The sequence below is a fragment of the Camelus bactrianus genome, chromosome 18 (genome assembly GCF_048773025.1).
Source record: "Camelus bactrianus isolate YW-2024 breed Bactrian camel chromosome 18, ASM4877302v1, whole genome shotgun sequence".
NCBI classification, from domain to species: domain Eukaryota; kingdom Metazoa; phylum Chordata; class Mammalia; order Artiodactyla; family Camelidae; genus Camelus; species Camelus bactrianus.
This window is the reverse complement of record NC_133556.1, coordinates 19,078,655-19,104,272: the sequence shown is the minus strand read 5'-3', so window position 1 is coordinate 19,104,272 and position 25,618 is coordinate 19,078,655. Positions and strand designations below refer to the sequence as shown.

The 25,618-nt window shown below is 51.8% G+C and overlaps 1 protein-coding gene and 1 non-coding gene across 2 annotated transcripts in view; one reads left to right on the top strand and one right to left on the bottom strand.

Moving 5' to 3' along the window:
* The first annotated feature begins 1,572 nt into the window (after positions 1–1,572).
* Positions 1,573–25,618, top strand: part of SDR42E2 (short chain dehydrogenase/reductase family 42E, member 2) — a 29,167-nt gene continuing 5,121 nt past the window's right edge. Inside the window, exons 1-11 of the mRNA XM_045521149.2 lie at positions 1,573–4,330; positions 4,838–4,933; positions 6,560–6,617; positions 7,307–7,425; positions 8,107–8,182; positions 11,845–11,927; positions 12,596–12,733; positions 13,269–13,334; positions 13,746–13,809; positions 15,270–15,343; positions 17,808–18,501. Coding sequence (XP_045377105.1) covers positions 3,281–4,330; positions 4,838–4,933; positions 6,560–6,617; positions 7,307–7,425; positions 8,107–8,182; positions 11,845–11,927; positions 12,596–12,733; positions 13,269–13,334; positions 13,746–13,809; positions 15,270–15,343; positions 17,808–18,047 — 2,064 coding nt within the window. The 5' untranslated portion in view covers positions 1,573–3,280 and the 3' untranslated portion in view covers positions 18,048–18,501. The remainder of the gene's footprint in view (positions 4,331–4,837; positions 4,934–6,559; positions 6,618–7,306; positions 7,426–8,106; positions 8,183–11,844; positions 11,928–12,595; positions 12,734–13,268; positions 13,335–13,745; positions 13,810–15,269; positions 15,344–17,807; positions 18,502–25,618) is intronic.
* TRNAL-UAG (transfer RNA leucine (anticodon UAG)) lies at positions 22,554–22,635 on the bottom strand. The gene has a single exon. It is a non-coding gene; the product is annotated as a tRNA-Leu (tRNA).

The following is a 25,618-nucleotide window of genomic DNA, read 5'->3' as shown; positions in this document are numbered from 1 at the left end:
GGTGTAAACTGGTCCAACCACTTTGGAAAACTGGCAGTTTTTACTAAAGTAAAACACATGCCTATTCTCTGCCAGCAATTCCACTCCAAGGGAAATGGGTGCCCATGTTTGACAAAAGACATATACAAGAATGCTCATAGCAGCTTTGTTCATAAGAGTCAGAAAATGGAAACTACTTAAAAATGCCCATCAATGGTAGAATGGACAAATAAATTGTGATATATTTGTGAAGTGGAATACTACACATCAATTTAAAAAGAACAAACTACAGCTGTATTCAACAAGATGCATCAATCTTATGAACAATGTTGGGCAAAAGAAACCAGACACAAAAGAGCACATACACAACATGTGGAATGGGAGCAAATATCTGCAAATGATGCGACTGACAAGGATTAAGCAAGGTAACTTGCCACCTGGCACGTAGCATGTGCTGGCGGAGGTTTTGCTTTCCTCTTCCCCACACCCACCTATGCCCAAGGAGGATGTTCACACGCGTGAAGCCTTTCCAGTAGCCCTCTTCAGCCAAAGTAACCAAACCTCAGCGCTCTGAGTCAGCTCTGGGAGCACAGCCCCCAGTAGGTCTGTTACAGCAGCTGTGCCTGCTGTTGGGCACATGCCTGCCCCTCTGCCACTGCCACTTGCAAATGAGTTTTCCAGGGATGATGTGATCCATCTGGGTCCCCAGTGCAAGGGAAGGGACAGCACTGAGGAATCACCTATTACAAGTGGAACGATGGCAGCGGAGACTGGATAACCTGGAAATGGGCGAAAGAACACAAGAAAGGAAGAGATGATAGATGGGTGGCAGGGAGGAAAGAAAGATGTTTGGAATGAATTCGATGGATAGGTGGAAAGACAGAATTACAGGTGAATAGATGAATGGACAAAAAATAGTTTAAAATTGGTGGAACATTGGAGAATAACAAAGAGAGGGATGGAAGAATAGGTGGGATAATGAATAGATAAAAGAGAGGAAGAAGGGAGGGAGGGTGGGCAGAAAGGCTGGAGGCTGGCTGAACAGACAGGACTCTGTGCGAGAAGACATGGATGGGTAGGTGGGTGGAGAAACACCGTTTCGCGGGGCTCTAGGCCGACTATGCGGGCAGGACAGGGACCGGCACGCAGGGCCTTCGCTTCCTTTCCCCAGCTACAACGCGGGCCCATTTTACCCTTCGACCCGCCTCAGTTTCCCCTCTGAGAGCCAGCGGGTCCCGCCTTAGAGACGTGTCGTGGGCGGACAGAGACGGAGAAAACCCGCGCGGGGCGGGCGCGGGGCGGTCCGGGGAGCCCAGTCCGGCCCCGCCCCGAGGAGGCGGCGGCCCGGCCGCGCGGAGCCCGGCGCGTAGACTGACGGACACGCGGGCGCAGCCGGGAGCACGCAGCGCTGCGGGAGCCCGGGCGGGTGAGCGCAGCCGGGGCGGGGCCGGGGGCGCGGGCGGGGGCGCGCGGAGGGAGGACCCGACCCCGAGCTGCCCCGCCGGCCGATCTTGGCGTGGGGGACCCGCTCCTGCCAGCCCTGCGAGGCCGACACGCCCGGGGTCTGTCCTACCGCTTTTACCGGTTCTTCTCATCCAACCCCTATTTGGGTCCCCATCGGTCTGGATCCAGGACGAGCCATTGTACTGAGACTCCATCAGAGTTTATGAATGTTCTCTGAGTCTCAGTTTCTCTCCCAGGGTGATGGGAACAGGAGCCTCTGTCGCACAGAAGTCGGGGGATTAAGTGCGGCAATACCCAGGGTCAGCCAGGTGCTTGGCTGTAGGTCTCCGAGAGGCAGAACAGCCTGGAGTTTATTCATTCATTCAGCAGTTGTTACGGTTGGCCTGCTTTGTGCCAGGCACAGGACTGGGAACCAGTGATTCTACATTGACCCCACCGCTCCTGGAGGCTTGCCTACCAGTGGCCTGTGAGGGCTCTGCTCTCTGTTCCCTCATGACCGCTCTGGGAAGTAGACAGGACAGCCAGGGTTATGTGGGTCCATTGGACCGCTGTGGATACTGAGGTGCAATGAGGTTACAACGATCTTGCCAAAGGGCACACCCAGCAAACGGGACCCGACGCGGGGTTCCAGCCTTTGTCACAGAAAGCATCCCCACAGGATAGACAGCAGCTCTGGTGCCACAGACTCTTCCCCAGGACAGAGTCCCCTGGGCCTGGAGGAGGACTCTACTCCGAGGCTGCACCCTTCCCTTCCCAATGGGGGAGTTAGACTCATCCCTTGCGAGGACTCAGATTGGGGTGTCTCCCCTCCCTGTTAAACCCATGAGTGCCAGTATCTGTATGGGGCATGACTTTATCCCTCACTCAGAACTTTGGAGAGCAGGACTGTGACAGAGGAAACTAAAACATACACCCCATAGCTGTCACTCCAGGCGACGATAGGGCAGATACTTACCTATCTCTGTATCCACAGGGCCTGGCACACAGTAGGCCCGCAGTACACAGTTGCTGCTGTTATTAATGATGATAGTGGTGATCTGGCCCTTGGTCCAGACTTATCCTCAGATGCAACAGGAGGTGGGGAGGTGAGACGATGGTGGCAGTGACTGATGGCCTGATTTGCATTGTCTAGAGTGAGGAGGACAGGATCCTCAGTGCTGGCCCCCAAAGCCCACAAACCTGATCCTGAAGCCCACAGGGAGCTTGGGCAGACCTTGTGGTCCCAGTCATCTGCACTGCTGGGGGACCTGGGAGAACCAGAGGCAGCAGTTGCCAGGGCAGAGGTGATGCCACACTTTGCAAGTTTCCAGGGCCCTTTTGGATCCCATGTGGATTCCTCCCTGTCTTCCACCTCCTCCTAGTTCTCCTTCTCTCCTCCTGCAGGAAGTCCTCCCAATTTCCCCATCAGAAAGCAGGCACCACCCAGTTTAGTGGCATTCCCCTTGGCATGATTTAGTCTGTCTCCCTCTTGTACTACAAGATTTTAAGGGACCAAGAACCAAGATTTTATGGAACTGGTAGACTATTCAGGAATGCTTGGTGTAAATCTCAGCCATGCAGTGTGACTTTGTGCTTTGGTTTCCCCAGCTGTGAAACCCAAGGCCTGGTTGCTTTTTCTCAGACTCAGACTCTCTCTGAGAAAGGTGGCAGCCACCTTGGAAGTTCTCAAGATTCTGAAACTGTTCACTGGGAGCTCAGAGGGTCTCTAATTCTTACCAGGAGGTCCCCTCAGTCCCCAGGGGTCTGATAATCCATGTGACTTGAGAAAACCCTAGAATGTACATGTTGTTTTTCCCTACAGCTGGACAGATCCTGGGTTCACATGGCTCAGTAGAAGATGAAGCCCAATCCAGCAGGCTCCTCTGCAGAGGCGTGCAAAGCTGCGGGGCAGGGCCAGCAGAGCTGCCCTGTCTGCCAGGCCTGGGCGGGGGTCTCAGGCCTGGGGTCTGAGTCAGCTCCTAGGCTGGGGCCTGGTGCTGTGTCCAGACCTGGGTTGGGGCCTGGTGTTGTGTCTGGACATGGACCCGGGCTTGGTACTGTTCCAGGCCCTGGGCCAGGTCCTGGTGCTATTCTGGGGCCTGGGTTGGGGCCTGGTACCATTTCGGGGCCTAGGCCTAGGCCTGATGTGGTTCTAGAACCTGGATCAAGACCCAGTGCTTCTTCGGGACCTGGGCCAGGGCCTGGGGGAGTGTCGGGGCCTGGGTCAGGGCCTGGTGCTGCTCTGGGACCTGGACAAGGGCCTGGTGCGGTGTCGGGGCCTGGGCCAGGGCCTGGGGGAGTGTCGGGGCCTGGGCTGGGGCCTGTTGCTGCTCTGGGACCTAGACAAGGGCCTGGTACAGTGTTGGGGCCTGGTGCTGCTCTGGGACCTGGACAAGGGCCTGGTGCGGTGTCGGGGCCTGGGCCAGGGCCTGGGGGAGTGTCGGGGCCTGGGCTGGGGCCTGTTGCTGCTCTGGGACCTAGACAAGGGCCTGGTACAGTGTTGGGGCCTGGTGCTGCTCTGGGACCTGGACAAGGGCCTGGTGCAGTGTTGGGGTCTGGTGCTGCTACAGGACCTGGACCAGCTCTGGGGCCTGGACTAGGAACTGGGTCTGTACCTGGTTCAGGAGCTTTACCATTATCTGGGCCAGCAGTCAGGCCTGGGCCCAGACGGGGATCAGAGACTGGGTACAAACCTACTGAGCCAATGACAGCCCCATCACCGCCACTGCAGCAGAAGACTCAGGCCACACCTGTGCAGGCCTCTAGGCAGAAGGTCCTGGTGACTGGAGGAGGAGGCTACCTGGGCTTTAGCCTGGGTTCTAGCCTGGCCAAGAGTGGCACTTCTGTCATCCTGCTCGACCTCCGCAGACCCCAGTGGGAGCTGTGCTCAGGGACCGAGTTCATTCAGGTGCAGTGATGAGGATCCTGCGGAGCTGGGGGTGTCGGGGGCCCTGGCTGGTGGTGGAGGGCGGGGAACAGTGTCTGATGTGTACCCAGTGGCGTGGTGTTGAAGGGCATGGCCTCTGGGGTCAGAATGTTTCAGCTCCAACCCCAGCTCCCAGCCAGGCAGCCATGGCCACAGGGTGCCACCCCTCTGAGCCTCACATCTTCATCCATAGAAAGGGGACACCAACAATATCTGCTTTACAAGGGTCTCATGGGGAGTTGAGGAGACAGTGCATGTAGAACGCTGAGCACAGCCTCTGTGACTTAGCTCCATAAATGGGGCTGACGGCTAAGAAGCCTGGTAGAATCATCTAGTAAACCCTGTCCCACAGCTGCTCCTGGCCCTGTAGATTCTAGCCCCAGGTGGGGTCAGGGGACCAGCTCTGGGACCTGGCAAGGTACACAGCGGTTACCTCTGAGTGCCTTGGACCAAGGCCTCCTACCTCCGTGTCTTCCTTCTCCGTTCCAGGCTGATGTCCGTGATGCAGAAGCCCTGTACCGCGCCTTCGAAGGGGTGGACTGTGTCTTCCACGTGGCCTCCTACGGAATGTCTGGTGCTGAGAAGGTGAGCCCCTCACACACAGGGCCTGGATTCAGGCCTTGGCTCTGCCCACCCACCTCACTCCCCGGGTGTTCATTACTGCTCATCACCTATTCCAGGGAGGGTTTGGGCTGCACCCTGCCTGTGTTTTGCATCCATTGGGACCAAATGCCAGTTCTGCCATTTTCTAGCTGTGTGACTAGGGCAAGTTAACTTAACCTCTCTGAGCCTCCGTTTCTTCATCCACAAAGTGAGGCCATTACAAGTACTTCTGTCACAGTCTCTGCAGAGAACAGTGTAACAGTATTTATCAAAGTGTACAACACTCTTTGACTCAGAAATTACACTTCTTTGTATATTTACAGCATTGTTTATGAACCAAACCGGAAATAACCTACATGTCCATCAACTGGGGACTATTTTTTATTATTTTATTTATTTTAATTTTTTGGAGGGGGAAGGTAATTAGGTTTATTTACTTATTTAATTAGAGGAGGTACTGGGGATTGAACCCAGGACCTCAGGCATGTACCACATGAGCTATACCCTCCCCCAAGTTGGGGACTATTTAAATAAATGTTATCTATACACATACAATGAAATTCTATGCAGCCATTTAAAAGAATGAGATCATTCAATATGTGCTGATAACGGAACAATTTCCAAGATGCAAAAACACTGTGTTTGACATTTTCGTTTAAAAAAAAAAAAGCTACAGGGGAGGAGGGTATAGCTCAGTGGTAGAGTGCATGCTTGGCATGCACAAGGTCCTGGGTTCAATCCTCAGTACCTCCATCAAAAGTAAATAAGTAAACTTAATTACCTCCCCCCACAAAAAAAAAAAGATCAAAAAAAAAAAAGAGTAGGTTAAAAAAAAAAGCTACATACTCACACGTGCTTATATGCTGGTGTTAATAAGGGTAAATTATCTCTAGAAATACAGAGGCTGGTAACAGTGGTTGCCTCTGGGGAGGGAAAAAGGAGACTTGGAATAAGGAGGGGGAGGGAAATTTCCTCTTCACTGTGCACCTTCTTTACTGATTGAACTTTTTAACCTTGTGATTGTATTACTATTAAAAACAACTGCAACAAGAATAAATATAGTTTAAAAATCAGTACGGAACTCACCTCCTCCTCGTGTGGTTGTAGGGATTAAATGAGTCGTCAAGGCTTCACCCTGTCCCTGGGGCACCAGCAGCTTTCCCTGTAGCCCAGTTTTCATTTTTCACACCCCAGCCCCTTCGCTTGGACAGTATTACTGTGTCCATCTTACACGTAAGGGAGCTGAGATTTCTAGAGCCAGGAAGCAATCCAGCACATTTGAGTCCTTTTTCTTTGTCAAGCCCTATACCAGGTCCTCCCACAGGGCTTATTAAATCCTGCCAACCACCCAAGGGGGTCTGCCCTCACTTTACAGATGAGGGAGCTGAGGGTCAGGTGCATGACGGAATCTCCCCAGCTGGCCCAGGGAGATGGTGGCAGAGAGAGGCACTGGACCCAAGGCCCCCGCACTGCCTGTGGGGCCCCCACCCTGGGATCCCCGCTTCTGAGCTGCAGCCCCTGCCCTGCCCCACCCAAGCCCAGCCTCATGGCCTCAGCAACAAGGCGTGAGGCAGCACCTGACTCTCCCACCTCCGTCTTGTCTTTTAGCTGCAAAAAAAGCAGATTGAGTCTATAAATGTTGGAGGCACCAAACTAGTGATTGATGGTAGGCGCTCAGAGTGGAGTGTGACCTGCCGTGTGTTTCCCACTTCTCTCCCTACTCCTGCCACAGGCCCAGCTCTAGGGGACAGGGTGGAGGAGGGACGGAGACCAGGGCCTCCTCCTCTCCCTCTGCCCCCTCAGCGGAGGGCCTGTGGGCAGCACATCCTTCCTGCTCTGCAGGCCTGCCCAGGCCCCGGCACGGGGTGACTCGGTGTGGCCTCGGCATATCTGAGGACACAGGGAGTGACGTTTCCACAGAGGGCTTAGGGGTCGGGAGAAGAAAAGTTGCTGAAGGACCAGAACAGAAGCCCCACATCTGGGCTCCCTGGGCATGTGCTGCCTGACCTGCATCCTGTCTTTCCCTGTCGTTTTTGAGTGTGTCTCTTCTGTGTCCCCATCTAGCGGACTTTCTTCTGACCTGTCCCTGGCAAGGTAGCTCAGGGGCCACAGCCACACTGAGAGTGAGCCGGCTCGGCCCCCAGGGGCCCACGGAGCAGGGACTGGACCTCTCCCCCAGTTGAGGGAGGGAGGTCTTTCCCTTCTGAGCCAGGATGTGTGCTGGCGGCTGGCTAGAGATCAGTGGATTCACCCAGTTTGGTCCCGTGGGCACCTCCTCAGCCAGCTCTCTGCTCACATCAGCCCCGTCTGTGTGTCTGTGTGTCTGTGTGTCGCTGTGTGCACCTGTCACTGCAGTTTGTGTCCGCCGGCGGGTTCCAAGGCTCATCTACACCAGCACGGTCAATGTCGCATTCGGCGGGAAGCCCATAGAGCAGGGTGATGAGGACTCTGTGCCATATTTCCCACTGGAGAAGGTACTCGGCTTCCAGGAGAGGTGGGCGGGGCCAGTGGGCCTGGGACCCACAATCCAAAGGGTAGGGAGGGGCAGAGCCAGGGTCAACTTCACAACTCAAGGTGACCCCCAGGAACAAAGGGTCCCCAAACTAGGGTGGCACAAGTCCTCTTCTACTTTGGCTGGTCATGCCAGCAGGGGCTTTGAAATCACACAGACCTGACTTTGAGCCACCAAAGCCACTTTCTACTGTGGGGCCCTGAGCAAATCTCTTCACTCTGAGCCCTTCCTTTTTCATCTGGGTGCGATAACACCACCCTGTGGGGACATGGAGAGCTGGAAATGAGATGATGTATGTGAAAATGCCGTGTGAGCACTAAGGGACTACATGTCAACGGTCCATCCGACGCTCGTCCAGCCCCCACTTCCCAGAGCAGGCCCTGGGGCTGGCAGGAGCCTCCCTGAATCAAGGAGCCCCTGGTCATTGTTACTCCTCTGAACTGTCTCTGTTGTTCCTGTGGGTCCCACACAGAGGGAGAGGAGGGGCAGTAGGGCTCCAGGCTTGGCCATTTCCCAGTGCGGATCCCTAGAAATGGACCCCCACGTGGTCTGCTGCAAAGGTGCAGCTCTGAGGCCAGGCAGGCATTGCCGGCAGTGTCACCGACCCGCGTCCAGTGGCTCTGTTCTCCCTGTCCCCTGGCAGCACATGGACCACTACTCCCGAACCAAAGCCATCGCCGACCAGTTGATCCTCATGGCCAATGGGACACCTCTCCTAGGTGAGTACTGGGGGCCCTGCTCACGGCCAGCATGCATGCCCACTGCTGTCTTCCTGCAGCAAGTGTGACTCTAGCTTTTAGCTGATAGCTTTCTGGGGCCCACTTTCCTTCCAAAGGACACCTCCCCAAGGCCTTGGGCATTCATCATCCAACAAATTCTGAACACCTGTTGTGTGCCCACACCCTGCCAGGGATACAGCCTGGAAGATGGCAGGCCCAGTCTCTGCCCTCACGTTGCTCCTGGTCTGGTGGGGAGACACTTGGGAAAGCCCAAATCTGGCTCTCTTTTCTGCCACATAGGAGGGGATCCAGTTTTCAGGACCCTCTTTAGACAAGAGTACAAGTTTATGAAGATGCAGTGAGGTATAGCACTTTGCAAGGGTCATGCACCTGAGGGGCCCTTCAGTAACTCCCAGAAAAATCAGCCTCGTCTGCCTTACTGGATTGTCATAGAGAAGTGACAATAGAGGAGGGCACAGTGGCTCAGCACCCATGTGCTGGCACCAGACTGAACTGAGTTCAAATCCAAGCTCCACCTGCTGTCAGCTGTGGGATCTTGGGCGGTACACTTATCCCCTCCCAGCCTGTCTCTGCATCTGTGAAAAAACGGGGATAATATTGGAATTCAGCTCAAAAAACCTTGAGTGAGAATAAAATAATGATTTGGACTGTTAAAAAAACAACATAGACAGCTTGAGTTTATCAGGTGCTTGCTGCTTGCCAGGCCCTATTTTGCATGCTAATTTTATCTGCACAAGTCTCAATAACTCTTCACAGCAGCCAGACGAGGTAAGAACCTGAGGTCTCCCTTCCTTTCTAACCTCAGGAGTCAGATTCAGATAAATTCTCTGTTATCCAGATTATCACTGTTTGCTTTCTGAAATTCAGAAACTAAAAAGAATCAGAAAACCTGGTTTCCCTCACTGTCTAAACTCAGGAAGTCAAGTGGATTTGGAGAGTGAAGGATGTTTGAAATTATAATCCTCAAATTTACAGAAGAGAAAGCTGAGGCTGAAAGGTTTGCTGATTTAGCTGAGGGTCACATCGCTATTAGGTGGCGAGGTGGGATTTGAACCCCCTCCCCACCAGGGGAAACACCAGAGCCTGGGGCTTGACAGTAGCTATGGCCGAGTAGGTCTCTTTTCCGTAAAATCCTCCCCACCCTACCCCCTCACCCTGGGCCTGTCAGGCCTTGGCCCCTCATCCAGTGGGAACATCCAGCTCTGTCTTTCCAGGGGTTAGACCCTGTGCAGTTGAAGTCTCTTCTCTACCTGGGGCCTCCCCTGCCTGGACCAGCAGCCTATGAGCCAGACACCTAATCCTCTGGCTGAGAATTATTGATATGAGCATCCCCAGCTTTCCACAGTCAGGGGAGTCATGGATACCCTGGGCCCAGCCCCGCCGGACAACATCAGCTGCAACCCGACCTCCCCCCCCACACCATACCCAGGTGACCCAGAGTTTAAAATTAGCTGCAGGCTGTTTACAGAAAAGCTCACCTGATACCTGCCTCCCAGGAGTCCAGCCACGGTCACCCTGGGTGATTTCCAGTCCCTACTACACAAGCCGGTCCCTGAGACGCTGCCTCTAACCTGGCATGGCGGGCCCTGGTCCCTGTAGCGGGGTCCTGAGACAGTGCAGACCCCAGCTCAGTGTGAATGCTCTGTATCCTCCTGTTTCTTGGTGTCTTTAGTGTCCTAAGGCCACCGACACAAATTACCACAAACCTAGTGGCTTGAAACAACAGAAATTTCTTCTCCCATAGTTGTCACAGTTCACAGCCAGGCGTCTGAAATCAAAGTGTTGTTTGGGCTGTGCTCCCTCCAAAGACATGAGGGGAGAGTCCTTCCTTGTCTCCTCCAGCTTCTGGTGGCCCCAGAAGCTTGGGGTCCTTCCTTGGTGTGTGGCTGCTTCACCCTGGTCTCTGTCTCTGTCTTCACGTGGCCTCTCTTCTTGACCTGTCTCTTCTCTCTGTGAGTCTCTTATAAGGATACGTGACATTGGATTTAGGGCTCACCTGGATAATACAGGATCATTTCATTTTTAGATCCTTACTTACATCTTCAAAGATCACTTTTCCAAGTAAAATTGGATCCACAGTTTCCAGGATGTGGATGTATCTTTTCAGGGGCCACCCCCTCAAGCCACTACACTGGGCCTCATTGTAAAGTGAGGGTGTTCGAGGGAGAGCAGGCAGGATGCTTGGTTCTGACCCAAAGACACCAGCCCTGGCTAATTTGTGGGGAAAAGTGAATTTATACTGGAAGGATATGGGAAATATTCTGGAAAATAGATTCCAGAGAAATGACCACCAGGGCTTAGAAAGGACAAGGTCGGGGCAGCTCCAGGGACCTGGGTGGCAGGAGCTGGTGATCAGCCTCTCAGGATGAACCCACTCCTAGGATTTTAGATCCCACATCAGTGATGCCGAGAGTCACATTCCTGTGTGAGGCCATGGCATTGGCCCAGCTTGGGTCCCGTGGCCACCAGCTCAGAGGAGAGCAGCGCATCTAGACTGACGGTCCCCCTAGACCTGGCCCCTGAGGAAGGTGGGCTTCTGGTCCCAAAGGTTGGCATACACTCGGCTCCCCAAACAAGGGGCACGGCTGCTTGGGGAACCTGAGCCTCGGGGAAGTGGGACATCTTTCAGAGGCTCCGTCTCAGTTCAGGAGTTGTGGCTGGGAGTCAAGCAGTTTACAAATAAGTAGTTTTAAAAAAATTTAATCTAAAGTACAAATGGATTATAAGAACACATAGAACATTTTATAACCTTTCTTAAGATTTAAAAGGAATCTGTTTGGGGCAGCTCTTCAGGCTGTACCCCAAGACTTCCCCGGAGAGACATGTTCCCACTTGTGCCAAGAGGGCCCCTCAGCAGAGAATTTGGGAAGCCCTGGACCAAGCTCTGTCTTGGTCTGGGGACTCTGCTGGCACAGAGCAGTGAGAGTTAGGGAGACAGACCCCCAGCTCTCATGCTGTCAGTGGAAAGAGCCTGGGCTTTAGTCCCCATCTCAGCTCCGCTAGGATGAGCTGTGTGCCCTTAGGCAAATCACTTTCCTTCTCTGAGCCTTAGTTCTTTTATGCATAAGACAGGGATAATAACAGCTCCCACTCATAGGGTTGCCTTGAGGGAAAAAGTCCAGGCTTATCAGAATGCCAGGCACATAGTAGGACCTCTCCATGGTCTTTAACTGATAACCAGAAAAAGGAAAGAACTACAGCTATAGGCATGAGAGCATGTGGGTCTGTGCTCATCTGTAGAATGGGCACAGTAGGACTCAGGGGAGTCGAAGGATATCATGTCTGTCAAGTGCTGGATAAACTTTTATGGGTCATGCAGATAGCTGCATGTAGGTCTTGTCTCTGTTACTGGCAGGGGCCATTTCTTGGTCATCCTTCGATTCTTCACAGTATCCATCCCAGGGCCCAGTGCTGGTGCAGGGCAGGGCAGGTCAGGGACAGGGGTGATGCTGAACAGTGTTTGTTGAATGACTATGTGATCGACTTAGAGAATGATTAATTAAATAAGGACACCCCAAGGACCTGCCTTCTCTACCAACCTATCTGGGTAAGGACCAGGAGATGTGGACAGCCTTTCTGTCCCTCTCCTTGCTCATCCACCCCAACTCCCGGGACCCTGACCGGCCTCCCCTGTATCATAGGAGGAGGCACTCTGCGGACGTGTGTGCTTCGGCCCCCAGGGATCTACGGCCCCGAAGAGCAGAGGCACCTGCCCCGCGTGGCGGTATGTAGTCCCAGCGCCAGGCTGGAGGCACAGAAGGAGCCTGATTGGTGGGAGAAGCTGAGCGAGGGAGACTGGGTTGGGGGACAAATCAGAGAGTAGCTGGGTGGGGAGCAGAAGGGCCTCCTCGGCCATCCACTCTGCAAGGATGGGCACCCTGGAAGGTTCTGAGCAGGGAAGATGTGATCTGACTTAGGATTCAAAAGGAACCCCTGGCTGCATGGGGAACAGCCCGCAGGGGCCGAGGGTGGAGGCAGGGGACCAGTTAGGAGGCTATTTCTTTATCCAGGTGAGAGATGAAGGCAGCAGTCAGGGTTGTGAGGAGTGGCTGGATTCTGGACAGACTGTAATGGCTGAGACACTTGGGTACGCAGACGGGTTGGGTGTGGAGAGTGAGAGGTGGTGTCGAGGGTGGCTGCAGGGCTTGGGCCTGAGCACTGGGTGCTGCGGGCTGCGGGGAGGGAGGGATCAGGCGCTCACTCCTGGACAGGACAAGGCCGCCTTGTCTATTCGAAGACCAAGTGGAGGTGTCAGGAAGGCATCCTGTGTGGGACTGGGACAAAGGACTGTGGCCTGGAGCTAGAAACTTGGGAGCCTTCAGCATGTAGATGGAATTTAAAGCCACTCCAGGCTTGGTCTGTGTTTCTCACCCATCCCCTGGCCTCCACCAGAACCATGTCAAGAAGAGGCTATTCATGTTCCGATTTGGGGACCGCAGGACACGGATGAACTGGGTCCACGTGCACAATCTGGTGCAGGCACACGTGCTGGCGGCCGAGGCCCTCACCGCCGCCAAGGGCTACGTGGCCGTGAGTCCCCTGTACTGCTCCCCCCACCTTACCCCGCGGGCTGCAGGCCGGTCCCCCAGCCCTAGGGGATTCCTGGCTCACACACATCTCCCAAGCTCATGCTGGCTGATGGGACTGTTGGCCCAGGGAAGCTGGGGCGAGGCACTACAGGTGGTCCTTTTAGAGCATCATTAGCGCCTCAAAATGACCCTGTGAGGTAAGTGTTGTTGATTCCAGAATGACAGGCAGCAAATGCTAAGCATTTTACACATACCATTACATTTAATCGTTATGACAGCCCAAGAGGAAGAGCCCGTTGTTTTCCTCCCATTTCTCAGATGAAGAAACTGAGGTACAGAGAGGTTAAGTGACTCCATCAAGGTCACACAGCTAGTCAGTCGGCAGCCTCAGAATTCAAAGGGACTTGTCCAGGTCTGTCCCCAGGGCTGCTCAGGAGTTGTCTCGGGTTAGGGCAGCTGCTGGGAGCCATCTGAGAATGTGGGGTCAGGTGGTGGGTATGTGCGTGACCGTCCCCCTCCCCATGTGTCCCCCTCAGAGTGGACAGGCCTACTACATCAATGATGGGGAGAGCGTCAACCTCTTCGAATGGATGGCCCCGCTGGTAGGTGCCCAGACACCGCCCCCACCCCAAGTGAGGATCTGGGGAGCCCCACATCTTCTCTCTCTGTCCCCCTTTCCTACTTACAAAAAAATCAGAAAATTTCACATTAAAGGCCATCTCTGGCAACAGTGTCCAGTGGGCAACATTGGAACTGGCTGGAGCTGGGTCATGGCTGCACTTTTGGGGCCTGTGAGCTCCCTCGGTTTGCCACAGTCCCTCCCACCCTGCTTCCCAATTTATGGTGACATCCTGCCTTGTGGAATTTTGCTTGTGACCCCTATACTAAGTGGTGAGGCCCTGAAAGAAGTAAATAGAATGTAGACAAAGCACAAACGTGCCCTAGTCGCCCCACGGCCTTTCCACAGCAGCACTTGAAGGACCGCAGCTCATTTAAGCCATGTTCCCTTGCAGTTTGAGAAGCTGGGGTACAGCCAGCCCTGGATCCAGGTGCCTACTTCCTGGGTTTACCTGTCAGGTAAGGAAAGCGTGTGTATTGAAACCCTCCATGTGCCAGGTGTACATGTGTTACCTGATTTTAAACCCAGGGCCAAGACCTAGTTGAGGCCAGTGGGGCATTGAGGGCACAAAATTTAAGGAAACCTTTGCTGCCAGGCTTCAGATGCTCCAAGGCCAGTGTGCACGTGCCCAGCCCTGAGAGCAAGTGCCTCCTTAAATTTTAAACCAGAGACACCTCACTCCCCCTCACCTAGTCCTGGCCCTGTTTAATCTCTATTCCACTTGCGAGGTGGGTGTGATGGGGCCCATTTTAAAGATGAGGCAACTGAGGCTCTGACAGGTTAGCAACCTGCCCACAGTGCCGCAGTGAGAAGGCAGAAGAAGTAGAATCCATCCTGGGCTCTGCTGACGCCAAAGCCCGTGCCCAGCCCTTCAGCCCGTGTGGAAGGGACCATGCTGGGCAGAGGAGAGGGAGCCCTGGGGCTGCCCATCCTCCAAGGTCACCATGGCATTTAGGCTGCTTTTGGACATGTGGAGGTTCTGTTTTGACCCTAAATTCTCCTCCTCACCCTGAACGTCAGTCTCTCCTCCCACGCCCCAGCATCCCTCTGCTGGCCTCCTTCCAGCTGGAATGCTGAGCGCAGGCATCAGGCATGGAGTGATCAGCCCACGGGGACAGGTGCCCTCAAGTCACAGACAGCTGTGTTCCTGGAAGACCTCCCATTTCTCAGCTGCATCTGTTGCATTCTAAATGCACCAGGATGCCTGACATTTAAAGCAGGGGTTTGCAAACTTTTGTCCCACCGAGCACATGCTCAGGATGACTTCTCCTGCATAGCGTTGCCGCTGTGATTGACACCCCTTGCCCCCAGCTGAGAAGCGATCAGCCGCAGGTTCTGGCAGTTCTGGAGGATTGTCTGTAAATCCCCAGCTCTCAGTAAGCTAACTATAACTCAGTGGTTCTTAACCTTGGCTGCACATTAGAATCACCTGGGAGCTTTTAAAATCTAGAAATACCTCAGCCACGCCCCAGACCAATTACATCAGCGCCTGCAGGAAGCAAGAGGGCAGGAGAAGGAAGAGACTTTAAAAAGCGGTCCAGCTTACAGCCCCGGTTGAGCTGAACCGCTGTCCCAGCTTCTTTCTCTCCTACTCAAGAGAGCATATTGGAACAGTAAGTGAGTGAGAGAGAGACGTGATTATAGAGATCACTGCGATTCTGCTCAGACTTATTTTTAAATGTCAGTCCTTTCATATTAATAACAACTTACTTTTGACACATCTCACAGCCAGACAAGGCTCCCCGGGGTGTGCTGACAACTGCTGATTTAAAGGAATCCAAGGACAGGAAAATGTTTGCAAAGTGGAGATTTCCCCTAGCGAAGCAAATAATGCCCCAAATTGATTTGTCCCTGAGGGCCTCCCTGGAGCTTGCATGGAGCAGGCACGCTGGTCACCGGCCCCTCTCTCCCCACACAGCCACGGTGATGGAGTGTTTGCATCTGGCCCTGAGGCCCATCTGCAGCCTCCCACCGCTGCTCACCCGGAGTGAGGTAAGTGGGCTGCTGCGAGGGGAGCCCCTGCCCCCGGGGGCCCCTTGCCTTCCTGCCGCTTCCCCACTCTGGTAGTCCCAGCTCCTCTATGACATCCCAAACCACGGCCTTGTGCTCTCCTGGTTTGAAGGACAACAGCTCCAAACCCATCCCTCATGGCCCTCATTTCATTCTAAAGCTGCCTGTCTTCCCGGCCAGACTGAGGGCTCCCGAAGGCAGGTTCTGTGACATTCAGTTTTCCACCAGCCTTCACCACACATGCACACACACATAGCCTGTTGGTTCTAGGCTCACAGTTCCTGCTCACTGACTGTTAAGTACCTACTGGGTTCAGAATACTGTTCTCGAATAATGATGTAGTTTTCCATTTGCTTATACAGTTTAGAAGAGGATGTTTTAATGCAGAATGTAAACAGTAAAGTAACAAGTCATGTTGGGTGTTATTTGCAGAATCCGTCCAGTCTGCTCTCTCATTTGATTCTCCCTGATGCTCTGCTAAGTTAGGAAGGGCAAAAAGATTATGATCTCATTTAATGGTGAGAAACTGAGCCCTTCAGAGGTTAGTGACTTGTTCAAGGTCTCACTGTTCTGGAATTGGCTTCATATGCCAAGCTCAGTGCTCTCCACCTCGGGGAATGGAGAATGGGCTGCAGAAAGCAGCAGTTCCCTATGGTTTCTCCTTTGAAGGATCCAGACTAGCGGAGGAAGGAGAATAATGACAACAGAGACCATCTACTGAATGGTGGTGAAATGACAGGCACTGTGTTTATCTCATTTAATCTTCACAACTACTACTGCTGTCGATTCTGTTACCACCTTCACGTACAGAGGAGGAAATGAAACACAGTGGTGGGGGACGGGGGCGCGGGGTGTGAGATAACCTGCCCATGCATTTATGTATGGAGCAGTGCTGATTGGAACCAGATCAGACCTAAATGATTTTAAGCTTAACCCCTAGCTTGTGCAATGTCAGGAACCATATTCACATAAAATAACTGCCAAAGTGCTGCTGAATTATGGTTGGGTGGTGACCTGCCTCTGCTCCTCTCCCATCACTTGGTTTCCTCCTCAACTCAGGGGCAAAGGATCCCTGCCGAATTAGCTGGGGAGTTTCTTGGCACTGTGGCTCGGGCGCCCTCTGCTGGCCCGTTTATGACACACCAACCAGCCCTCCAGTTTGACTTCATAGCTTTTTTTCATTCATTTATGTATTGAACACCTACTGTGTGACAGGCACTGTGCTGTGGAACGGAGGCAAAACAATCCTTACCCCAAGGAACTCACAGTCCAAAGGGGAAGACAGCCCAGCAACCAGGCAACTATACTGGGGGAAAACTGAGGAACTTCAGGGTGCACAGAAGAGGCACCTAAGCCAATTCTGAAGAAGTTAGAGAGGCTTCCCAAAGGAGGTGACATCTAAGCCTGAGATTTGAGAATGCGGTGTCCAAGGACCCCGCTTCTCTAGTTCACAGCTATATCCCCCAAACCGCTGAACTTACTAGTTGATGCAAAAAGGGACAAGAACTTGCCTCTCTCCCTCTCTCCCCACACAAGCATCTGAGACTAGGGGCTTGACCCCAGGGGCTGCTTCAGGGCCATGGGAGAATCAAGCAGCTAGTGGACCCCTTCCCAGTGTCTGGCTGAGGAACAAGAGGGGAAGAAATGAGTCAGGTGGGAGAGTACCCTCAGTTCAGCCTAGCAGGGAAGGACATGGGTTAGAATCTGGATCCCCTGTGTTATGCTGGGCAAGTCACTTAACCTCTCTGATCTTTGGTTTTCCAAAGAGAAGATGGTGGTGGTACCACTTCACAAGATTAAATGAGATAAAGCCTAGGAAGGATTTAGCCCATGCCAGGCAGAGTGCACAGTGCAACCTGTGAAGCTTGTGGGCCCCAGGCCATCTGGCTGCCGGATACCAGAAACGCAGCTCAAACCCTGGAGAGTAATCACTTGTGCATAATTGAGTCGCTCTCTTAGGGAAGCTCAGTTAATCAGCGAGGGCGTGAAGGCTGTGCCCTGGGTCCTGTCTGGCCAGACAAGGTCTGGAGCTATGGGCTGAAAAGCCAAGAGTGTTTCCTGGATACGTTTTTCCAGGGAGCCGCACCCAGGCCACAGGCAGAATGTATCAAGGGCCTCCTGAGCCCCAGAATCGTGCTAGGAGGGGGAAGGGGAGTGCAGAGGTGAGGGCTTCACTTTGGGGGGACTGAGTTCAATAGCGTGGGGAGATGCAGAAAAGGCATCCTGGAGGTGGCGCCCTAGAGGAAAATGGAGATGAGAGAGAGAAAGGAAGTCCTTCCAGACGGGGGCATCTGCAGGGGCAAAATCCAACACAGGGGTCCTTTTAAATCTCTGTGCAACGGACGGGAAATCCCTGCCCTCGCTTCTCTCTCCCGGAGAAACAAGGTGGAGGTTGCGTCCCACGCGCACTCGTGCCGCCCCTCGGCGGCCCCGCCTCTCCCCGCAGGTGCGCAGCGTGGCCGTGACGCACACCTTCCAGATCGCCAAGGCCCGCGCCCAGCTTGGCTACGCGCCGGACAAGTTCAGCTTCGCGGACGCCGTGGAGCTGTACGTGCAGTCCACGACCGCGCGGCCCCGCGGATCCGCGGCGCCGAAGCTCCTGCGGCTGCTGCTCGGGCTGCTGCTGCTGCTCGGCCTGCTCGCCCTGGCCCTGCACTTCCTAGGCCTGCAGCCGTCCGTCGTCTGACCATCGCCGCCGGCCTGTCCCTGCCCCTGCTTCACCTCCCGGACTCGGACCCTACCCTGCTGTGCTCTCCAGACTTGGGCCCGCCCTTGAATCCTGGGGTTGTCCCCACCCCGCCCTCTCGCCCCTTTCCCACCCTCCGTGTCTTGGTCCGGCCTGGCCTGGGTCTTGGTCTCCCTCTGGCCTGGCCGGGAGGCCGACGAGAAGGTCTTAATTTCCCAGACTGCACCGCCTTGCAGACCTTCTCCCTTCTCTTGCCCGGGCTTGGCCCACCCCGGTTCTCCCCTCCTCTGGTTCCGCCCTCTTTCCGGCTCTACTCACATCCCTTTGGTTTCTCCTTCGGGAATTGGCCTTGCTCCTCCCTCTGGGTCGTGTCCCTCCCTTCTCCTACTTTTGATTAGGCCCTAGCCCCGCCCCTCCAGCCTGGCTCCACCTCCTCTCCAGCCACACCTCCTAGGTGAGTCCTTGGGGCCGGCCTGCAGCGGCTCGTGCAGGCTGGCCTGACCTTTGCAAGTTTTCGCTGTCTGCTATTACTCCTCTAGGGCCTGGGACTCTCCTCGCTGCCCGAGCTTCCCTGGGCTTGTCCTGAGATCGTCTGCGGATCTTGAATTAGACCTACTCGTTCTAGGAGCATTGCGTTTGATCCGCTGTTACGTTTCTGTTTTGGGTTCGCTCACTCACGTACATCTCCCTGTGTGCTGACAACCAGGGTTCTGCCCTGCCCAGCTTGGCCTTTCTGGGTTTCCTGTGTACGAGTCTGGGGATGACTCAGCTTAGTAAGCACACACTTCGGTACCAGAAGGGACATCAAAAAAGGATGGTCAAAAGATACAGACTTCTAGTTATAAAGTAAATAAATCATGGAGGTGTAATGTACAGCATGGTTAGTATAGATAATAATACTATATCGTACATATGAAAGTTGCTGAGAATAGGTTGTAAGTTTTCATCTCAAGAAAAATAATTGTGACTGTGGTGATGGATGTTAACTAGACATTGTGATCATTTCACAGTGTATACAGATAGCAAGTAATTATGTTGTACACCTGAAACTAATGTAATGTTACATGTCAATTATATGTCAAAAAAACACACCTTTTTTTAAAATAGTTGGACCTCTCAGAAAAGTACCAATGTCGTTCTAATGGGAATTATTAGAATTTGGCTGGTCATATTGTATGATTTAGTATGGCTTCTATTGTTAATGAGGGAGCCAGTAGTGATCACCATAATCTTTAACGTTTAAACCACAAAATTTCTTAATCCAGCCCTGCTCTTCACAGAAACAGTGCCTTCCTCTTGTCTTGGTGTCTATCAACTGTGGATACCAAAATATCAGTGTACAAATACATCTGTGCGTGTTATCATAATATGCATCCATGGAATTGGTTGATAAAACCATGGATCGTGGCGGAAAAGAAAACCATCACAAGCCTAAAGACACCTGTGATGAGGAGGAGCACATGTGTTAGTGAGGACCATGTTGGTGTGGCACCGACGGCGTGTCCTCTGCTGATCAGTTAGGAGAGTTTGTGAAGCAGCTCAAAAATGTATGCTCCTCTTGGCTCTGTGGAATTGCATGTGTGTATATAATTTTTTAAAGCTCAATAATAATCCTTTATGTCTGTTTAATGCTTGACACTTCGAAAGGGCTTTCATCTGTATGCGCTCACTTAATTCTCAGTGTCACCCTTACATAGGGCTTATTATTCTCATTTCAGAAATGAAGAAACCGGGGTTGTCTAACTTCAAAGGGTGGAGGAGGGTGGGTGTTACTGCTCTGCAGCTGGCGCAGTTTGGAGGAGCTGCCCAAGACCCAGTGGCCTAAACATACCATGGTTATTTCTGCTCTTCAGCCTTGCCAGGGCTTGGGTTGAGCTCTGGAATCTCCCTCAGTCTCAGATCCACAAACCTGGGGCCATTTGGGACTGGCAGCCCTTGGACTTTCTTCTTCTCAGTAACATGCTTGCATCTAACCTCACCTTCTCCTCTGACTTTCTTGACCAATCCTGAGAAATCTGTTCTCAGGACAGGGAAGACAAGCTTTCTTTGTTCATATAATCATCTAGGTCTTTTGTCTGTTGCCAAACCTCAGCTTGTGAAACCCAAAAGCAAAATCAATGTCTTTGTTTTCTGGATTTCTCTTAAGTCATCTCTTCCCAGAGGCTCTGAAACCCGGGGAATGGGGGCAGCTTGGATCAGTATGCCAAGAAAGCTTCCTTCCTCTCAAGTATCTTTACCCAATGGGAAAGGAGGTGGCATCGCTACCCAACAGATAAATCAAGTCCCCCCAAGGGTTTTAGAGGCTGCCCAGATGACCTGCCCTCCATGAGGTTCTGAGAGGGCAAATAGGAGGAGGTCCTAGCTTTCTTGGAGACACTGAGTGTTATGAGTAATATGTTATGAGTATTATGAGTGCAGAAAACAGTGACACTGTGGGGAGCTTGAGGTGATAGAGCCAATCAGAATGGACCATCAAGGTAAATTCATAAAGTTTCCATTATGGGCAATGAAGCTATTCCCCATTGTAGACCCGAGGCCAAATGTCTAATACATCCTCCAGTCTCTCTCATCTTAGAAAGATCTCTCTTCACTCCCCATTCCCCCTCCCACAACTTCTGCCATCACTCTCCCCCTCCTCAAAATCAATTTGATTTTCATGATGAGATGTGAGATGTCCACACTTAGGTTTCCATTTCTTCTCTTCAACTCACATAAAAATGGCTTTAATCAAGGTCATCACTGGCCTTCTCCATAAATCATAAATCCAAAGAATAGTTTTCAGTCTTTATCTTGCCAAGTCTCTTCAACATAGTTGGCTACTCCCTCCTTCCTGCCGTAATCTTCTTGGTCTATATGACAACACATCTGTTTTCCACCTGTGTCTCTGACCAGTCCTTCTCCATCTCCTTCACTGCCTTCCCCTTCCTTGCCCTCCCTTTAAGGTGATGTTCCTCAGGACTTCATCTTGGTCCCTCTACTTCCTCTATGTGCTCTTCCTGGGCAAGCTCATCCATCCCCATGACCTCAGTTTCCCGTGCCTCCCAAGTCTATCATTTGCTCAGAATGTTCTCTTGACCTCCAGACTTCTATGTCCAATCTACTCAACCCCATGTCCCACATCTCTAGCTCAATATGAATCAAACTGAAACCATCTTTTCCACAAACTCCCTCTTCATTCTCTGTTCCCTCCTAGGGAGAGGAGAGGCACCACCAGCCATCCAGTGGCTCAAGTCCCAAACCTGGCCATCACTTTCGACATGTTCCTCTTCTTCATGTCTTCATCAATGAATTTGGCCAGATCCACTTCCAGAATGTCTCTCTGACCCACCCCTTCTGTCCTACACACTGTCACAACCATGGTCCAAGCCACTCTCCTGTCTCTTAGACAACTACAGTAGGTTTTGAACAGAACCTCCTGTTCCTGCTGCCAGAGGGAAACTTCTAAATCCAAAATTAGAATGCTCCCCCTCAGGCTTAAAAACCTTTTGATGGTTTCCCATTGCTCTCAGGATCAAGTTCAAAGCCTTAACCTGGCACTTATGGCCCTTCTTGCCTGACACTTCAGTCTCATCTCTTGCCATTCACCCAATGCTGCTCTTTGTCCAGCTGCCCTGAATTACCTTCATAGCATCTCAGACCCACTAGGCTCTCCTTTGCCTCTAGAATTTTCCACATGCTGTTCCCTCTTCCTGGAACTCCACTCTCCAGCCTTCACTTGGCTAATCTCTCAATTTCAAGTCCAAGTTAAATGTTACTTGTTCCATTGTCCCTGAGTCAGGTCTGCATGCTCCATGACACTCCTCACAGGTATAATGAAAGAAGTTACAAGGGTTGTAAACTCTGAGTGCGAAAACAGGTCTGCCTTGTCACTCTGTAGCCTCAGGTTGATCTTGGTTTCTTGCACATAGTAGACCCTTCATAAATGGTTGTTGAATGAGTAAATAAACAAGCCTGAAAACCAAATAGGAGGTGGATCAATGAAGCTGAGACCTCAAAGCTGATACGCCAGGGTGGGGCAGGCCTCCTGATACCCCAGACCCTTCTAAGGTGGCCGGACACCTTTTCTACCAACAGTGATTTATGAAGTCAGCTTGAGCTCACCACAGGACACAGAGCTGGCCAGAAAGGGACGCTTCCTAATTCAGGTCTTGATTAAAATCATCCCCACCTAAACTTTGTCCTTGGGAGGTAAAGAGGCCCACTCCCTGTGGCCTCAGGCCTTGAACCATTAAATTAAAGATGCAAAAAGCCTGTTGAGAACTTTTCAAGGTATCTCAGATGTTTTCCCATGGAAATACGGAGGTATTTTTGTTTCTGTGTTTTAGGTAGCAAGATTGGTGTGTTTGTGTACTAGGCTAGGGAGTGAGAAGGCTTGCGTTGCAGTTTCTTCCTTTTCCCTTCCTTTCCCCATTCCGTTAAAAAAAAAAAGAGCGCGTCAGAAAAGAAAAGGGAAGAGTAATTGGGAGAGGATAATATATAGAAGTAAAAGAGAAACCATCAAAGGTCTGGCAGCGGTGGGATTCGAACCCACGCCATCGAAATGACTGGAGCCTAAATCCAGCGCCTTAGACCACTCGGCCACGCTACCTCCCCGCTACCGGAGTTTCCACTCACGCTATATCAGCCCAATGACGCGACCGCTCACGCTCTCGGAGGCCCGCCTTCATTGGTTTGCGCATGCCCGATACCAGACTGTGTCTCCTGTGTTTGTTGCTGCATGTTGGTCTCTGGCTTCCTTCCGGGCTTCGGAGTCGAAGCGCTCTTGCGATCGGCAATAAAACCTACAGTTGGGACGCAGCGTTAAAAAGGAAAAAAGAGTTACAAAATATTAATATTAATATTCAATCCTTATGTACGTTTGCATTTGCTTTTCCGTGAGTGTGGTACACTGCCTACAGCCACGTGGGGGCAGTGCCGCGCTGCCTTTGCTCTTGGCAGGGCTTGGGGTCCCGCGGGAAACCTGGGTTTTCGCGAAACCAGGCTGGGTCCCCACCCTGTGGACTCTCAAGCCCTACTTCAGGGAACTTCTGCAGCCTTGGGCGGTCCATGGCCTGGCCCCTGCCATGTAAGAATCACAGGTCTAGGAAGGAAAATCATTGAACATTTTTACCGATAATTGCCACTTGTAGGCTCCCTCAGTCATCACTATTACCCGCTTTTTACAGAAGTGGGGATACAGACTCAGGCTGAGTAACTTGTCTTAGCTGCCCCAGGCAAAGACAGCATTCCCTAGCCTTCCAAGATCCAGTGTTCTACATAGACTACTTCAGTGTGTTTTTTTAAAATACAGTAAATTCAGAGCAAATACATAACATCAATAAATACATAGCAAACTTCTGTATCTTAATTATGGTCCGTTCTTCCTGAAGATCACCCCCTGTGGCCACAAGAAGGAAGCAGAGATCTCTTTGGGTTATCCCCCCAACAAGTGACTCAGAGCATCCTCCGGTAGTTGGACCATTTGCTAGCAGTAACTGTAACAGAGAAGAACAAACCTGATTCCATATTGAACCTATTCCTTTACCTCCAACCTTTGTGCTGTTTCCTGTGCTTACTCATGCTGGTTCTGCACCTTTTGTAAAAGAACGTTGCCCATAAACTGAAATATACAGGATAGCCTGTTCTCAAGCCTCTAGAATTTAGAAGTATAACACTTTCCCATTCATATAGAGATAAAAAGTTGCAGAACAGAGAATAACACTTGGCTTGTTGGAGGTTTACAGGAACATTGTGACCAGACCTACAAGGGCAGCTGCAAGAACAAAAAATTCTGGCACCAAGAAGTTTGCAACAACCAGCCACACCCTCCATCCCCTTTTAATATAAAAAGAACCTGAATTCTAATTGGGGAAGATAGTTCTTTGGGACACTAGCCCACCATCTTCTCAGTCTGCTGGCTTTCCAAGTAAAGTCCCTATTCTTTGCCCCAACAAGGCCTGTCATGTGGCAAGCAATGTGAGTTTGGACTCTGTGACACAACCCTACCCCTCCCAACTGTGTCTCTCTGATAATTTAATTGAAGTAAACTTTTATCCAGCACCCACTGGATCCGGCAAGATCAGACAAAAAGCAGGTCTTCCGGGAGAAGAAGGGCTTACTTCAGAGATGCTCAGAACCCTCATGCCAGAGTTTCTCCAATAGAACAAAAATCCTGTGGAAGCCAGGCCCTGAGCTCACCCGCTCCAGTGAGCAGGCCCATCTCCCTGCTGGCCTCCAAGCAGTGCTGACTCAGCCTCCCTGGTGATTTATGCCTTAAGGGAGAGGCTGGGAGGGCAGTTCCTATGCACAACCCAGGCCCAGCCAGGCAAGGGTGGGGAGACCACAGAAACCAGGGCAACTGGGCTCTGTTTAGTTTTTGTTCTTTTTTTTTTTTAAGTGATGGTTAAAAATAACTTTTGCTAAAAGAATACATGTCCCCTGTTGAAACTCTAAGCTAAGAAAGAAAAGCACAAAGAGGAAAATATAATCACCTTTAATTTCTCCACCCAGTTAAACTCTATTACTGCTTTGGTAAAGGAAAGTGTTTTTTTTTGTTTTTTGGGGGTTTTTTTTGTTTTTTTTGTTTTTGTCTTTTTAAATTTGAAATACAATGTAATGCATGCTCATTATAAAAAATTTTTTTTTTTTCAAATGTCAAATCTTGCGTATAAAGTTAAAGGGAAGTTCTTTTCCTCACCACCTCCCTCCTTCCCATTTGAACCCCACAGGTCAGAAGTAGCCATTGTAATGAGTAACAGTTTAGCTGCATCCTTCCAGATCTTTGCCTATGCAGATGTAGGAGCAAATGGAACTAGAGGCCCACACGTGCCCCACCCTAATCCTGGGGTTTGCCTTGTGCAAGGGAAAGGGAGAAATACACTCTCCAAAAGTCAGAAGGCTGGTCATTTCATCACTTCTGCCAGTCTTTCTGTAGCTACAAGTGGGTCATTGAATGGCTCCTTGATGGCTTCGTGTCCAGTAGGCCCTGGACCTCCTGAGCCAAGGAGCCAAGGAGGACTTTCAAGGACTTTTTAAAGCTGCTGCTTAAAAGCATCCTGTTGTAGTTCCCAGGGGTTGAGGGAGGTGCAGGGGATGAACAGGTGAAACTCGGATTTGTAGGGCAGTGAAACTGCTCCGTGTGATACTATAACAGTTGATGCATGTCATTATAAATTAGGCCAAACCCACAGACTGTCCACCACCAAGAGTGAACTCTAATACGAGCTGTGGACTGTAAGTGATTATGGCGTGTCAGTGTAGGCTCATTAATTATAACTGATGTCCCACTCTGGTGGAGGACACTGACAATGGGGGAGGCTATGCATATGTGGGGGCAGGAGGGATATGGGAAATCTCTGTACCTTCTGCCCAGCTTTGCTGTGAACCCAAGACTATTCTGTAACTCTCACAAATGTGGCATCCTGTGGACAGGGATCTGAGCAGCTACCACTGGAGAACCATTTCATTCCTATGACATACGTGGCCAGTGTGGTTCTCTAACCCTCCCTGAGCCTGTGGGAGGGTGACACCCATCCCTTGGAGTTGGGAACTGCCATGTACCTAGACTGGGCTGGAGCATGTAAGAGCTGGGA